This window comes from Ciona intestinalis, chromosome 5 (genome assembly GCF_000224145.3).
Source record: "Ciona intestinalis chromosome 5, KH, whole genome shotgun sequence".
Lineage (NCBI taxonomy): Eukaryota > Metazoa > Chordata > Ascidiacea > Phlebobranchia > Cionidae > Ciona > Ciona intestinalis.
Genome location: NC_020170.2, coordinates 2346628 through 2363425, shown reverse-complemented (window position 1 = coordinate 2363425; position 16798 = coordinate 2346628). Strand labels below are relative to the sequence as shown.

The 16798-nt window shown below is 38.8% G+C and overlaps 4 protein-coding genes across 4 annotated transcripts; 1 reads left to right on the top strand and 3 right to left on the bottom strand.

Moving 5' to 3' along the window:
- Positions 1 to 61: 61 nt before the first annotated feature.
- Positions 62 to 9172, bottom strand: LOC100183656 (dmX-like protein 1). The gene is made up of 2 exons (XM_018811891.2): positions 1208 to 9172; positions 62 to 797 (listed from the first exon to the last, which is right to left on the bottom strand). The coding sequence occupies exons 1-2, from the start codon at positions 9123 to 9125 to the stop codon at positions 391 to 393; spliced, it is 8325 nt and encodes a 2774-aa protein (XP_018667436.1). The 5' UTR covers positions 9126 to 9172; the 3' UTR covers positions 62 to 390.
- Positions 9150 to 10326, bottom strand: LOC100182087 (WD repeat-containing protein 61-like). The gene has a single exon (XM_002122494.4). It carries the CDS (start codon positions 10276 to 10278, stop codon positions 9361 to 9363), a length of 918 nt encoding a protein of 305 aa, XP_002122530.1. The 5' UTR covers positions 10279 to 10326; the 3' UTR covers positions 9150 to 9360.
- Positions 10327 to 11028: 702 nt separating this feature from the next.
- Positions 11029 to 12221, top strand: LOC100184455 (basic phospholipase A2 acanthin-2-like). Its single transcript, XM_002122359.5, has 5 exons — positions 11029 to 11206; positions 11283 to 11408; positions 11537 to 11646; positions 11854 to 11972; positions 12043 to 12221. The coding sequence occupies exons 1-5, from the start codon at positions 11096 to 11098 to the stop codon at positions 12174 to 12176; spliced, it is 600 nt and encodes a 199-aa protein (XP_002122395.1). The 5' UTR covers positions 11029 to 11095; the 3' UTR covers positions 12177 to 12221.
- Positions 12219 to 16565, bottom strand: LOC100186852 (stomatin-like protein 2, mitochondrial). The gene is made up of 9 exons (XM_002122134.5): positions 16221 to 16565; positions 15635 to 15734; positions 15132 to 15263; positions 14846 to 14976; positions 14608 to 14689; positions 14128 to 14226; positions 13992 to 14071; positions 13684 to 13812; positions 12219 to 13023 (listed from the first exon to the last, which is right to left on the bottom strand). The coding sequence occupies exons 1-9, from the start codon at positions 16452 to 16454 to the stop codon at positions 12853 to 12855; spliced, it is 1158 nt and encodes a 385-aa protein (XP_002122170.1). The 5' UTR covers positions 16455 to 16565; the 3' UTR covers positions 12219 to 12852.
- Between the last annotated feature and the right edge of the window lie 233 nt (positions 16566 to 16798).

The following is a 16798-nucleotide window of genomic DNA, read 5'->3' as shown; positions in this document are numbered from 1 at the left end:
CTTCCAAGTATATATATCATCCTACTTTAAATAAGTAATTAACTATTTGGCTGATACTCCATACTTGTTCACATTATGTATTCACGACAGACATTACAGGTGTATTGATTTAATACAGTTTAGGAAATATATCAATATTTGGTAATCTACATCTTTGAATTTAACATTAACTCTTTGAATTTAACTCTAGCAATCGCAACCAATTGAAATATTGCATGAAAAAATTATTATTGATTAAATTTGTAACACAGATGGTAATGGTAATAGTATTAATGTAGGTTTAACACGATATGATCCCTTAATGAAAAATAAATAGTTCACATACGAGATAACACATCAACTTATTGCACAACATTTACACAACACAGTAAACATAAGGATGAAGGAAAATTATCGTAATTTGAACTTTGGTAATATTTTCATTTTTAATGAACCGTCTGCACCGCATGTGAAAATCTGGTCGTCTGTCAGCGAAATTTGGACGGTCCCGAAACCAAAATTCCTGAACAGCGACGAGCGTGTGTGTTCGTTGGGGCATGCACTCAACAACTGGTTTGATGTTGCATCCCAAATTTTAACGTCACCGCTGGTAGATCCAGTAGCATATATACGCTCATGGGGGTCCACGGATAAGCATTTTATAGCGGAGTCGTGAGCTATAAATTTTGCCAATGGTTCATTCATACTACGATCATCAAATGCAGCCACAACCCCGTTTTTTCCCCCAACAAGAATCGACCGATATCGAGGAAGATATTTCAGACAGTACGAACCAGTTTGCTCGTGAACGAGAAAATCTGAAGTTTAAAGTAAATTTAGTTAGCAAAAGTAAAGAAAGCAAAAACTTTTATTTTTATCTACAGTTAAACTTTTTTTAAATACAATGTACTGTTGAGTGAACTCAAAATTGAAAAAAGATTGAAATAATACTCGAAAAGTTACGAGGTTTGTGAAACAGAACACCCTTGTTATAATGAGTGACATTGCCCTGCCATGCGAGTCTAAATAAGTTACATTCATTTATTTAATACTTGCAAAATATTCCAGAGATAAAGTAAAAGTTAGTTTGTTTTAATATTTAACAGGTAGCTTTGTAAAACAGAACACTCGTGTTATAATCACTGTCGTTGCCCCGCCATGCGAGGCTGACTTTTTTTATAATCTAACAGCAGCCTTAGTGGTGATTAGTAAATATGAATTAACCCACCTTTCACAAGCATGCTTCGTTTTGGCATCAAAGTATCCCAGATTGCAACATTACGGTGAGAGGTGGAGAGGCCAGCAGTTGCTATCACACTTGCAGATGATAAGAAACAACAGTCACTTGCACCTCTGTCATGAACCAGGTGATGGAAAAACGATTTCTGGGGCGAACTCACTTGCCAGAGAGTTAGGAAACCTTCCCCATCTACTAAGCTTAGTTTGTTGCCGAGTAAGTTGAAATGGACGGAAGAAACCTTGGCAAATTGCCCCGCAGCTCTGTACTGTGAGATGCGGTGCTGGTGGCCCCATTCCCACATACATAAACTGCCATCAGCACTGCCTGTGAGGTAGTATGGGAGAGTTGGGTGTGATTCGAGACGACGAACAGTAGCTCTTGCACGCTTTAACAGCACATTTGCTCCTTGGCCTGTTAGAGATTTAGTTTGCCATGGGATAGAGACTTGCGCGCTTTGTGGGTACATCACTGGATGCGTCTTGCCAGGTTTTGGTGTTGAAACGAAGAGGAATTCTTCATCATCTTTTACAGAACTTGTCCTCTCCATAGGTGTGGAGGCCTCTTCCACCCACGCCCATGCATCGGATGCGAGGAGCATCGAAAGATCAAGCTCAATGACTTCTTTGCTGGAGGAGAGAGCGATGCAGTTTTTGTTGACACTGTTCATGCAAAAAGCTGTCACTATATCCGGTTCTTTGTGGAGAATCTTCACTTTTTGGCTGAATGAAGACCCATGGGTGGAAAACTCGTCTCCAGTATCAGAAGTATCCTCTTCAGTCTTGTTCTTCCTCAAGTAAATGTATTTAATAAATGTCTCTTGCAACTCTTCCTTTTTTACTAGGCTGTGCCATAGACGAATCAAACCTGTGGTCTTACTTGTAGCTGGATGAAACGGTGTGTTGTTAGGTTCAAGCATAGCTTGGTAGCGTAGCATAGCAGGTCGAGGCCCACCAAAGTTTGAGTCGCTGTTTTGAAATGACGGAAGAAAGTCTGTCGGTGGGCCTGAAGATTCTTCTAGGGCACAGTAAGCTTCTGACAGCCAATCCTGCAGAATTCTTAGTGTGGCAGCAAGTAGGGATGAATTTGCACTTATTTCATTAATATCAAGACCAGCAAGTGAAAGAAATCCTTTCAGACTTTTGATTACAGTTTGCACGATCACTAAACGTAGGATTTTCCAGCTGTATGAATCAGGATCTAATTGATCCGAAGCAGCAACATCATCAATTGGGTCACTAAGTGCAGAGTATGTGTCTGACTCTTCTTCTTCCTCTTCCTCAACATCTGCATCAGAATCGAAGTTTATCGCATCGTTACTGAGGCTGGTGAACGGTTTAGTGAGAAACCAATCCCATAAACTAATCTCTGGAGGAACAAACTTTTCCTTCGTGGAGGAGGATTGATGTCCGGAGGACCCGATACTAAGTCTCTTCATTGTGAGAAGGACTTTGCTGTTGAGACGATCTCTCATTTTTTGCACACTTTTCGTGGGAACCTCTGGATTTGTATGAGGAGTAGAGTAAGTGATCAGTTGTCGCACGCCACCTCCAAAAACGGCATTCCACATTTTTGTACCTAAGTTGTGGTTTGTGAGTCTGTATAACAAGGATGCGTTGTGTGTTCTCAAAGCATGGATTACAAGACTGATGTAAACTGATGCCGTAGCTTCCGTGAGAAGAACTATGATCTTGGTTCGGTTTTCTCCGGAAGATGCTTGAGAGTTGAGGAGCGATTGAAGAAGAGGAACTCCTGGCCATTGAGATGGAGCTGTTGTTGGAGGGATGTAGGTAAGGACATCAGGAGCCTGGTTCCGAGGAGGATGAGAATCTTCCATTGATGTATCGACTTTAAACAGCTTAGATCTGTAGCTGGAGGAACTAGTATCACACAGGCTTTGATAAATGCATGATGATAAAGCAGCAGCTTGGCAGCAAAGCATTGTACTTGTGTATGACTGGCTGTTGTCAGTTGGGTGTGGGGCTTGGACAAAGTGAAGGATTGCTCTTAGAATATCGTGCGTCATGTGACAGAGATGGGTAAGAGGGTCAGCGATCACAGATTTGCAGGAAGATGCAATGGAACTGATGAGAGGGATGTTGGCGCTCGGAAGTGGAAGAGGAGATGCCAGGTGTCGTGGGGAGGTTTGATCTTGTAAAGACTCCTGAAGAAGAAGCAGGAGCTCCATCCTTAGAGCTGCTAATGAGCCAAAAGCAGAGTCGTGCAGGTTGCAGTATGAGAGGAGCGTCCTTATAAAGTTGTGGTTGCGCTGAAGCCACTTATGCCTTCGGGTCAAAGCACTTCGGCGGGATTTCCAATCTTGGTTATCAGCGAGGATCAGCTCATGCAAAGATGGAGCTAAACTTAATCCGGATGCGCGATTGCTCATGCTCTCAATAGAGTTTGATGCTTCTTCATCTGAGGATGATCCGTGATGCAGAGGACCAACTTGCTGCATCCCAGGTGAATCATGCTCCTGGCTCCCAAAAATCCTATTCATCACTTTTGAAGCATTTTCCAACCACATGTAAAGTTTGGAGCGTAGTTGTCCGCCATCCATGTTATAAGCATTGGCGATGGCTTGAAGCTCTTGAACGAATATTTTTAAACAAGCAGTCATGCGAAGGTGATTGGCGAATATGTCTTGAGAAAATGCAGCGAGTTCAACTTGTTCATTATCTTGGTGAGGAACCCCTTGTGGAGGGGAACAGGGCTGGATGGTAATTGTTGGAACATCGGGATCGTTTTTATCTGACATATCATCGTCATCATCCTCACTCCAATAGAGATCCAAGCCTCCATCATCACCAAGATCCACAGGAGCACTCCAGTCCGGAACCTCCTGAACTTCTTCTTTCACAGGAGTAACAACATCCGGAGATGCAGATTTTATCTCCTTGTTTGGAAGATTGGAGAGTGAATCAAGTGTTAACACAGGGCATCCTGCCTCGAGGTGAACTACAGCAGTTTGGAAAATAAGTCCACGCTCATTTTCTGATATATTGGGTTGATTTGTAGTTGGACTTGAAGCTGCTTCAACAGCTCGACTGCGCTGGACTATGGGGTGATTTCTTAAGAACATGTAAAAATTGAATATATCTGTAATGTCTTCTTGACGAACATTTTCGACCAATGTTGTGACCGATTCCTTGTAGCGACCAAGTATCCAGTATGACATACTTCGAAGAAATGAATCAGAAGTCGTTGTATTGACAGTGTGGGAGGAATCATTTTCACCAAGGACATGATTCAACAACAGTTTTTCTTCACTCACAGTATTGGTAGGATGCATTCGCGCGATGACAAGCGCAAGTTGTATATCCTTCAGTTTCTCAATGCAGACTTCAACTGCATCGTGTACGGAGCCAGATAGTAGGAAAAATGCAGCTGCTTGCTGAAATCTCTGCTTTCCCATAAGAGCGAATGCATTTTTTAACGCAGCTACACGCCAACGCTCTTCTCGGAAGTTATTCTGAAAAAATCCATACATTCTGGTGTCTTTAACTGACTTAAACAAACCACACAGCACAGCTTTCTTTTGCAATGCAAGATAGAATAGAGCAGAATCCAATGGGTCGTTATTCTTCAGAAAAGCAGCTCTGGCTGTCTGTTCAATCAACCTCCTTAAGAGGACATTGGAACGAATCCACCATCCTACTCCGAGAGACTTTAGTTCTTTCCACTCCGGAGAACCTCTGTGAACACTCGGTAACATAGACAACATCTCATCTTCTGCCTCTGAGTGAAAAGCCCATGCAAAATGACATGAATCTAAACCTTGTTTTAACAAGACTGCTCTATTCACCGAAGGAAGTGAATTGAGTAGACATAGGTGGTTATGCAGGGCCATAACATATTGCAGACCACAGTTATCTAAGGAACCACCGCCACCTCCAGACACTGCATACCCTCTTTCCCCTGCTCGGAAACCATGTCCAGAAACCTCATCTTCATTACTTGGTGAGTTAGAATGAAGATTCGAAGCGTTTGTCATCTCTAATGTATCAGCCAAGGCCATTAACTCCATTTGATCTAAGCTACTAAGGCCAGGTAACTGGTTCCTGACAAGAAACTCATGAATTACTTTGCAATGCTCTTTTCCAAAATAGTTTGGCTCCAGACTGGCAAGATCAACCTGCTCCCTTGAAGTCTTGTTTCTTTTTTTGGATGATTTAATTCCAAGGATATCATTTAGCTCCTCATCAGACTCTTCATCCATCTGCAAGTCATCCAGTGTTTCCAGATCGTCCAGTGTTTCCACTACATTTTTTTGGGCTTCTCCAACTGGATCAGAAGAACTTTCTTCTTTTTTAGTGAAGTTTGACTGCAGGTGACCACTGTCCGCCAGAAGAGAGTTCAGTGCCAGAGGTGTGATGTTATTTCCTGTTGTACAGAGCCTTGATGTATTAATCATGCTATCAGCAAAGTGATACTTTTCAACTTGCAGTACTTCTGATTGACACACAGTGTCATGAAATTCCCCATTAATGCAAATTGCAAGGTTTATAAGAATTTCTCTAACCACTGCCATATGCCCACTGTTCATAAGCTCGGACAGCACTAAAGGATGATACTGTGGCAAAGTTGGACAAGCTTTGTCAGCAATTTCAGATAAACTCATCATATCACTTTTTGTGGACTGTTTATCCTGTTCCATCCAAGGGCAGAAGACGTACATTTCAGTTTGCGTCGCAACTACCAGAATCCCATCTCTTGCCCAGGAAACTACTGAAGAATATTTCGAATGACTAAATGTAACATTGTTGGAAGAGACATTTAAATCCTTAAGTAACCGCCAGCGCAATAGCCTCCAATTGACACGATCATTATCTTGAGAAGTCCGGCCAACATTAAACTCCTCAATTGACATTTCTGCCGATTTCAACTTGGATGAAGCAAACAGCTTTTGTCTGGTGTGTGCGTCTAATGAAACTTGTCGCGAAATTGGTGAAAATGAGTTTGAAGATTGTTTCTCCTTTTTCGATTTTCCTTTGATGTCATTGGGGGAGAGTGAATAGATTTTAATATTTCTTGCGTAACCAACTGCAAGAAAAAATGAGCCTTCTTCCCTTGACAACCAGTCAAGATGGAATTCTTCTTCTTTACATGCATCCTCAACATCATACTGGATTCGATCCTGTTCCATCCAGTTTGAACCGCCACTGGATGCACATTCATAAACAGTCACCATGAAATTACCATCTAAATTATTATGCAGGCAAGCTAGCAGTGTAGGATTTGCAGCCTTGATAATGATAGGCCTACCTTCAACCCTCACGCTACCACCAGGGGAGTTGTCAGCACTCCATATATTCCAATGGTGACCTGTCACAGGATTAGGGGTAGCAGAGTAGCACCAAAAGTAAATATTATCATCATCACATGCAGTGCATACATGGAAGGGAGAATTATAAACATTAGTCTTCTGTTTCGGATCTAGCAACAAACCAAATCTTCCAGTACCAGAACAAGCACTCAGAACTTTTGCAGAGGGGTGGGGTAGCTGAATGTTTTCACTTGAGATTTTGTCCAAAGAAACATCTATGAATGAGAAAGAGGTTGATTCATCTTCCACATCATCTTCTACACTGTCATCATCAGAAGAGTCCGACATCCGAACAGTGGTTCTTCTGCTTCTTAATTCTTTAACTGAGGATAAACTTGCCTTGAATGTGACTTTCCATGTATGGATAACAGCTTGTTCATTTTGTTCAACTATGACAATGAAGAATGATTTTTGAAAATGACAGTTTCTGGTTTTTGTTGTTTCCGATCCACACATTGCACTGTCGGGAAAGGTTTCAAGAAGAAGCATGTTTCCTCCATTTGTTACTTTCTCTTGCAAATTAAGCAGATGCAGAAGACAGCCTGGATGGGCAGAAGATTGTTGTGAGACCAGGTTCCGTTTTGCAGGTTTCTCTGTCGAAATTGTTTGAGCTGCATTGATTTCTGTTAAAATCGCATCAGCATCAACTAGCGCTTGGTATATATTGATAAAGTCTTTGCCAATAGCTATTAAAGCTGTGCTGGGGGAGTTGTTGGTACGACCTAAACACCAGGCAGGGAACAGAACAGGGAACCAAGACACATGTGTGAAGCTGTGCTGGTCGTTGCTAATTCTTGTCAGCTCTGAGAGACCTCCGCAAAATGACAAAGGCCCCACAGGGTCAACTCTCCATAAGATAAGATCGCTTTCCTCCGATGGTTTTAGAGGACTTGCCACTTGATGTGAGGCTGTTGTGAGAAGAAGAGGGAGTATGGGATGCGAGAGAATCCCTGATAGATGGAAACAATGTCCGCATATACGCGTGATGTGGTAGATGCTCATGATGGATGAGAAATCATTCTCGTCGCTGAAGGAAACTTGCCACAAGTTTAGACTCCCATCAGTGTGCTTGCTTAGCAGTTGAACATCTGTGTACACTATGTCAGGCGTGCTGACATCAGCAGAATTCTGTTGAGGGTTTAAACTGAAGCAGCTGGCAGAGTGAAGAAGATTTTGCTGGGTGGAAAAGTTTACAAAGAGGATAACATTAGGGCACAGAGTAGCAGCATCTCCACTAGAAAATGCCATTGGGATTCTTGACGAAAAACAAACTTGAGGCTGTCTGATTCTACCAGGTCGGTTTTCATCTAACCAATCAATATGCCACACCAGTAGTGAACCATCTGCAGGGTGAATGGAGAAGAGAGCATCTCTGGACTCAATCCAGTCGTAAACTAACTTTTCGATAACTTCTGGTGCATTTAAGTATAGAGAGCTGTCACTTGAACTCATGGTAAGGCCTTCCTCTTCTAAGATATTATGGGACGAAATTACTTGCTGTAAAAGCTGGTTTTGAAGAACTCTGCTTTGGTGGAATTTATTGTTTAGCCAGTGTATAGTAAACGTAGTGACTTGTGTGTCGTTGTTCGAATTTAGTCGCTGCTCTCCTGCTGAAGGTAACAAAGGAATATCGGAAAGAGGGTTGATGGAAGCAGCAAGATGGAAATGACGGTTTTCTGAAACTCTTTTCCCGCTTGAACTGGTTGGAGTTGGTGTGAGTGAAGACATGGCAGGTGCCGTAGCTGCTTTCATCACTTGTCTAGGTTGATTGAGGTTTTGACCCATTTTAGATTGATGGGTGGGTTGTTTTGATTGGAATTTCAGCAACTGTGAAGTGGGCGATTTAGTCTCACACCAGATTCTACATATCTGGTCTCTTGATGAACTGATGAGAACATTGGAAAATATTTCAAATCTTCCGGAAACAAAATTCTTTCTCCATTCAAAGCCGACAACTGGTTGTGGGTGTAGAAGGTATGTGAAAGTAAAGTCAATGTCCCTGTTATCTTTTTTTCGGTGCGGAAACCAGACTTTGATCATGCAATCTCCATCGGTCACGGAAGCAAACAGCTGGCTTGCAGAGTTAGTTGGAGAGAATGAGAGTTCGATCGGATGCTCCTCGCTCCCACTCTTCCATGCACAACTCCAAGAGGATGATCCTTCTTCATCTTCATCATCACTGGAGGACTTCCACAAACTAATCATTGATGATCCAGTTAAAAGTTGGGAGCCATCGTAATTCCATGACAGAATCTTCGCATGGCCTTCATTTTCATCGAGAACAAAAGAAGATTTTTGACTCCATGTGTAAGTATGATTGATTGAATTTCTTTGCGGCCAATACAGTACAATATTATGTGCGTAAGCAACTGCAATGTAGCCATTGTTCTCACTACATGAGAGAGCACTCACCACTACATCATCTTTGTAAGTAAGAATCTGCAGAGGATGTTTGGATGAGGAAGAAATGACTACATCGCATCCGGACCCATATGCAAAAAATGTGAAGTTGGAAATCTGTCCAATGTCGTAACAGTGGTTGCCAGGATTCGATGATCCAGTCAAGACTTGGTGCTGTTTCATTATGTTTTGCTCAGTGAACTAACATCTAAAAAGTATTAAACGGAATTTTAATTGGTAGGCCTATGAAAATTTAGAGTTTTACATGAAATGCTAAAAATCATCACATGTGCACGCTTTAAACTCATGTTCAACATTTTAATGCTTTTACACCAAGAAGTTGCAAGAACTATTACAAAATTTCTTATAATGATCATTAAAATAAACTACACGAAGAACTAAAAAGCAATGTTAAGGATTAAATAGGGCAATCATAAATATGAATAGCTTTGTCATCTGAAACAGACACCAACTTAGAGCCATTGTTGTTATAGCAACAAGACCAGACTTGGTCTCTGTGATCGTAAAATGTGTTAACACACTGATGGGAAGACACATCCCATATTTTTACCGTTTTATCGGCTGAGCATGAGGCAAAATGCAAGTTATTATGACAGAATGCCACCCCATGCACCCATGAGGAATGACCACTAAGGGTTTGAATGAATGTTGCATTTTTAACATCGTAAACCTTTATTTGTCCGTCATCTGAAGCAGTAACGAGCCGATGGGAATCCGGTGAAAATGCAAGTGAACGTATGGGCATTGCATGGCCTTCTAGTGTGTGTAGCAACCGCTGGCTAGCAACATCAAAAACTTTGATGATACCGTCCATGGCACCACATGCAACATATTTCCCATTGTCACTATACGCGATGCTTAAGGTGAATTTTCCTCTTGTATCCAGTTTGAATTCAGTGCGACCGTCGTCCACATTGATTACCAATATCTGTCCACTCTGACCCCCGGTCGCAATATGATTTCCATCTGGTGAAAATGCAACAGTCCATGTTTCAACTGTCCCCCCATCAATGGCTCGAAGCTGTTTTCCGGAGTCTAAATCCCAAAGTCGTATATGTGCATCCAAAGAACTAGATGCTGCTATTGTACCAGAGCTGTTAATGTCCACAGACACAATGCCCAACTGGTGGCCTTCTAATATCCACTTTAGTTCCAATTGTTCATCAACCCATTTCCAGCATTTTACTTTATCATCAAGTGAACCTGTGACGATGTGTTCTGTTCCATCCTTTTCACTTTTTCCCCAGGCACAGCACCATATATCCTCGTCGTGCGCCTGCTCTTGCTTGAATAGGACACTATACTGTGTGCTCATGGTAGCTGTTATGCAGCACAGTTATTCAAGATACTAAAGACCTAATAAATACCTAAACATAGCAGCAACAAATATTAAAATATATATTTGAAGGCAAACACCATACCATTGACGTTAAACAAAATACAATTTCTAAACTTTGTTACAAGCATATATAATATAACCAAGGCTTCAAGCGTTGATATAACGCAGAACACAGGCAAAGCAGCGTTGGGGAACAATTTTAAAGTAAAACACCACCGTGTGATCAGATTATCAACGCACGCGACAAGACAGTGGATGATTTTAATCACGCGACCGACGTTCATTCGGCCATCAGAAAAAAAAATTCAACATTTATGTATACATATACAATCTGAACAACGTTTGCCTCTGTTTGTAAAATATCCAATTGTATTACCAAACGGATTACATCTATCGTTCTTTCAGTTTGTTCAGTACTTCTACCGAAGAGATTTAAACCATTTCCTTGCAAACATAAAGGAAAAGAGAACACGGCCTATTAGAAATCTCTTTACTAGAGATATATTTTTTATTTATGAAGCATTTCACCAGGACAAAACAACGAAAACACGGGATTTTCTATACGTGCAAAGCTATTGCTACCTGTAGCAATGCAAATCGACTAAACCAACAATTAGAAACAGCGCAGCTGGCAAAATCATAACATCCTTCATACTTATTCGTCTGTAGCTGAATATACTTTCAAAGAAATTCTTTGTATACATTTTCAACTTTAAATATACAGTTTTGTCTGCTCTATACCGCATTTTGTCCACAAACTTGATACAGTTTGGTCACTCAAGCTCAATACAAAATGGTAACGTTGCTCAAATTGCTTGTGCTGGTTATTTCGTTGGCATTTGTTAACGCGAGGCACAATGAATATCGAGATAGTGAAACCGACGTGAATCCGTTTTCCGAGATGGTAAGATTTACATATTAACTATACCGAATTAACAGTAGTTTTGCAATGCCATTTTACCAAATGATTTTTGTTTTAGTTGCGACTTTATATGGACGAAGCGACAGCAAGGGAATCAACCATAGACGATGAACAAGAGGAAATGGACCAATCTTCTACCAACGTTGCCGTGTATAATTTGGGACTACAGATGCTCTGTTACCAGGTCATATTTTGCGTCTTATTTTTATATATGGGGTATACGTGGTTTATAAACTAGAGAATTATTTGTATTAGTGGCGTTGTTTATTGGTTATTTAAGCAACGTATATTAAAACTTTACAAATATTTAAGGGTAAAAGCTGGAATTGGTGGAATAAGTTAATAATCGGATCTAAGTTTGTAAAATACGGATGCTACTGTGGAAGCGGGGGAAGCGGAACGCCATTAGATGCCCTTGACCGGTGAGAACTTTTAGGCATATTGATTTATATAACTACAGATCTACAAAAAGTGGGGTTAGGCTAATGTTACGGAGCGTAGAACTTTCAGTAATGTAAAATGGTCTAAATAAACGGATATTCTTTCCCGTGCGACCAGGCTTACTTAATAACTTATAATACTAAATAGGCTTTATAACTTATAACCTGTACATGGTACATGAATTGCAGGTGTTGTTTTGCACATGACAAATGCTATGGCGCCGTTAACAGCAAATACAATTTTGGGAAGTTGCAACTTTACACCCAGCGTTACTCAATGACATGCGGAAACAAGGCTACAACTTGTTGTACGTATACTGATGTTTTTCTACTTTTAAACGTCCGCACTGCAGACGGCAAATGCTTTTCTGTTTTTAGCTGGGAGTACTACAGCGGGCGATGGACTGTGCCAATGCGATAAGGAGATGGCTATATGCGTGGCAAAAGACATCCATACCTACACAGCATCATACGCTGCTGGACTGGCCCATATCAGGGGCAAGTGCAAGTAGTTAGAAAGAAATACGGAATAAAAAGAACGTAATGGTCGAATCTTGGATGGGTTGCGTTATTTTAAATATGAAAAATTCCTTATTAACCGGTAAAACAAAGATCAAATATAAAAGAAAATTTTTTATGCACGAATAAAGAAAGTTCTGTTTTTTTTCCTATATAAAATTTTTAATTGCTATAAAGATTGAGCAACATTCGTGATGCCCAAGGTTACAAAGGAGTTGTCAGACGAAATGCAAAACCAAATAAATATCACTTTAAATCGAATTTAGTCTAGTTCAAAATTAAAGAAGGATAAAACAATTTAGCCAAATTGCTCTTACAAATATCTATATTTAGTTCAGCAGAAAAACGTAAAATAACAAAGATTTTCGTCAAAAATCTCTCCACTGGTCTACAGACAAATTACTAATATATAGAACGTGGGGAAGATGGGACATATTAAGCACCGAATCTCCAAATACCCTAATCGTGTTTTAAAAGAAATAACAATGGTCTATGGAAGTCGTGAGAAAACGGTTTTATAGTTCTTTAATGTTCCTTTTTTACTATACCAAATAAGAGATAAAATAGAATGAAAAGGTATCCCATCTTTCCACAGCCTACTATATGTGTTCAGAAATAGGAATTTGAACCGCATAACCAGTTTGGGGTTAATACATTATATAACATCCATTATCTTGGTCTGGTGTCATCATCACCTTCTTGTTCAGGTATACTGTCAGTGTTTTCAAAATTTCGTAAATCACTATTTTCAATATCCTGGTACGAAATGTCTGTATCTGATTCTTTGATCATAGATTCAGTAGTTGGTGTTTTGTTTAGTTTACTGTAGATGGTCATTGCCTGGTGAAAAATATAATTTTAGTGTATTTCTTAGCTTTTATCGATATTTTATAACAGCCAGGTGTCTTGTTTTATAAACTCCCTATGAGTTACCATGTATACAGAACTTCTGTATGGTGGAAATTTTAGTGTTTCGCCCAGGAAAACTCCACCAATAATTGCGACAGTGTCAAGCTTTGTACTATGTAGCCTGATACAAGTAGTTTATCTATTGTGCTGCATTTGTTCAGTTTTAAACTGTAATAAATGCAATTCCACAAATGCCAAGTTACTTCATACATTAATATAGTAACAATGAAAATGTATAAACCACAAACAACAGGTAGATGAAAAAAATAAACTAAAACGTATTGTTTTATCTTGATTTTGCATTAAAAGATCTGACCTGTTCCAGTTTATATAAAAATATTTTTACACTAACATGATATAGTATTGTGGGGTAAGATGAGACACCTAAAGCACATAATATCCAAATATTATAATTGTGTTTTAAACAAATAACAACGGTCTATGGGAGTCCTGATGATAAGGTTTTATAATTCTTTGAATGTTCTTTGTTTACTACCAAATGGGGCAAGAAAATAGAAATAATAGATGTCCCATCTTCCCCAACCCTACTATATCTAAAATACATAGAATGATTATGAGAAATATACTAACCTGAGTTACCATACTAGTAACATCACCGGTGTTAGAGGGAAGCAGGACAGTGTTGCTTTCCTTGGCAAGATTTGAAAATGCATTCACGTATTGCTCTGCCACAGTGAGGCCAGCTGCATGCGAGCCATTCTGGTAAAAAATGTTAATATTTTACTAAAACAATATGTCGGTGTTTTTATAACTGTAACTAAGATTTTTGGAAATTGACTGCTTGTTGTCAGTATTCAATAAAAGTTTTTGCATTAACTGCCAATTTGTAGTTGAAATGCTAAAGATTTAATTGAAACTTTTTAATGTTATTTTAGGACCTGCAAAGAAAGTGCTTCTGCTATCTTTTCGATCGCAGCGGCTTTTGCTTGTGCTTTTGCCAGAATAGCTTTTGCTTCACCTAAAAAATAAATGGGTGTTCAAAGTTCAAAATTAGACAAGTTTATTTAACCTTACCCTCTGCCTCATTGATTCGTTCGATCTTTTCAGACTCAGATGCCAAGATCTGTGCTTCCCGATTACCCATTGCCACATTGATAGCAGACTCTTTCTGACCTAAATGAAAACTTATATGTTATGTAAAATTAAATCACTATATCCTTCTAAGTGAGACACTATGCATAGAATATATTTTACCTAGAACACTGCTTCTTACCGTTTTAACAGCAACTCATTTATTAAGTACAGGCCACAGAATAATAGCAAAACTCTAGCAAATCAGTTATCAAGCGAAGAGTCTAGAATAAACATATAGAACAATTCAACAGTTTGAACTGCAGTTTGTGACCAAGCAAAAATGAGCGGCGAAACTCCTTTTAGGTTGCCATAGGTTAAGAAGCACTGGCCTAAATATTTTATTGACAAAGTTTGGTACAGCATAGGACTATAGATTATGTGTTACATGGAAAACAAAAAATAAAGCCACCAAGAACCAACCTTCAGATTCTAGAATGCTTGCTCTTTTCCGTCTTTCTGCTTCAACTTGCATTTGCATAGCTTCCTGGACCCTAGTTGGAACCTAGGTAAAGAAATACACAATTACAATTGGGAAGATAGATATACCCATGACATGTATTTGAAAAAGCACAAAAATTAAAAAAATAGGTATTAAAAAAAGACAAAAAGGTATGTTGAAAATTCTCAGATTGTCAGAAATTTTTAGAGCATTTTCTACCTGTATATCCCTGATTTCATATCTTAAACAACTGATTCCCCATGGCTCTTCCGATGCGAGGTTAATCGCCTTCACTATATTCACGTTAAGTATTTCTCGCTCTCGAAATATTCCATCCAACGTCAGTTTCCCTGAGAAGTTTCGAAGTTTTATATGTCAAGGTTAAAAAATCAATTGAATAAACTTTAAACGATTTACTTTAGGCCATTTTAAATAACACTGGTTTACTTTCCAAAGGAAAATAAATTTAGGTTTTTTGTCTAAAAGCAAAGGAAAACTTTCCAACCTATTTCTGATCTCATTGTGGTTTGTGCAAGTTGTGTCACTGCATATTCCGGATCCTCAATTCCATAACTTGCTTTGTATGGATCATCCACTCTCACATATAAGATGCCATCAATATGTAAATTTACATTGTCTGAATAAAACACAAAACGTTGACATATCTGCTTTGATAAAACACACAATTCAATTGTGGTGCATTTAAGTACGACTGCATTGGATACAGTTTTAAATATTTTTAATCGGTCATTACGCCAAAACCAAACTTAAATATATGAAAAATATATATATAACCTCTGTCGTTTTGCTATATATGTATTTTGTTTATAGTGACTACTTCACTGTTACAATGGCCACAAAGTTTAATGAATATGTAAGTATCAATGATATTTATACTTATATAATGATACTGTATCATTTTACAAACAGTATCCCATACCATATTGTGCCATGCAACATGCTTGTTTACCTTTTTACTACATTGCATTTAACAAACTGCAAGGTTACCTTTTGTCACAGCACTTTGTTCAGGTATCTTGATTGCCTGCTCTTTCAGAACTTGGACATATTTAACTTGATCCAGTAATGGTATAAGCAGATTCAAACCCTGAAGGACAAATGGAAGATTTTTTTAATAAAATTGCTATTTTTATTGAGCTATGCTTGCATTCTTTTAAAATATACCCTTTTTGCATGGTAAAAAGTTAATGCGAATAACGATCCGCATTAACTCGTCATATGATAACTCGCTAACCGCGTTATTTTGCATGGTCAGTGGTTTATGCGCGTATCAACATTGAGTTAGCTTACTTAAGCGCAATATTGTTAAACCTGGTTTAAAAAAAATAAGTTTTTATACTTTATGGTGCTATTACCAACCTAAAACTGTAAAAATAATACCTATGCGAGTACTTACGCGCATAAAAGTGACCATGCAAAAAGGGTAATAGCTTCAGCTTTCGGGCTAAAATGCTAATTGAAAATCGTGTTTGTAAAGGCCTACATTTGCATGTTTTTGAAAAATATAAGGTATAAAATATAATATATATATATAAATATTCCTGCATTTCATATTGCTACTGGTATAACTTACAGGCTTCAATATGCTGTTAAACTTCCCCATTCTCTCAACAACCCATGCTTCTTGCTGTGGAACGAAAACGAAGCCAATATTAATTGGTGTTTTATATCCAGAATAATTTCGAACAAAAATCTGAGGTGCATGAGAAACTTCCAATGGTGTTTTCCTTTTACAGTAAGCCAACAAAGCTCCACGCTGCTGTAGATGTGTTCTTCCAACACTTGCTGCTGCTCTAATTGTCATCATTGTGCATTGAGAGAATTTATATAACCACTTTTACTGGTTAACCGTTAAATGTATACACTTTCTACAACAGTATATGCAGATCTGTCAGTTAAAAAATTAACGTTAGACCTATCTTTTAAACTAAACGTCAAACGTTTTATATGATTTACAAAGAAAACTAGAGTTCACAAACAATACAAAAAACTTTGATATTATAATTTTGTTCTGTATTCCTAATACTTTTCTCAACGCAACCCACCTAACTGGAAACAGAACCAATTACGTTGTAAACCTGTAAGAATTCAATTATCCAACTTGTATTNAATTACGTTTCTTCTGCTGCTGTCTGTGTTGAGAATTCACGC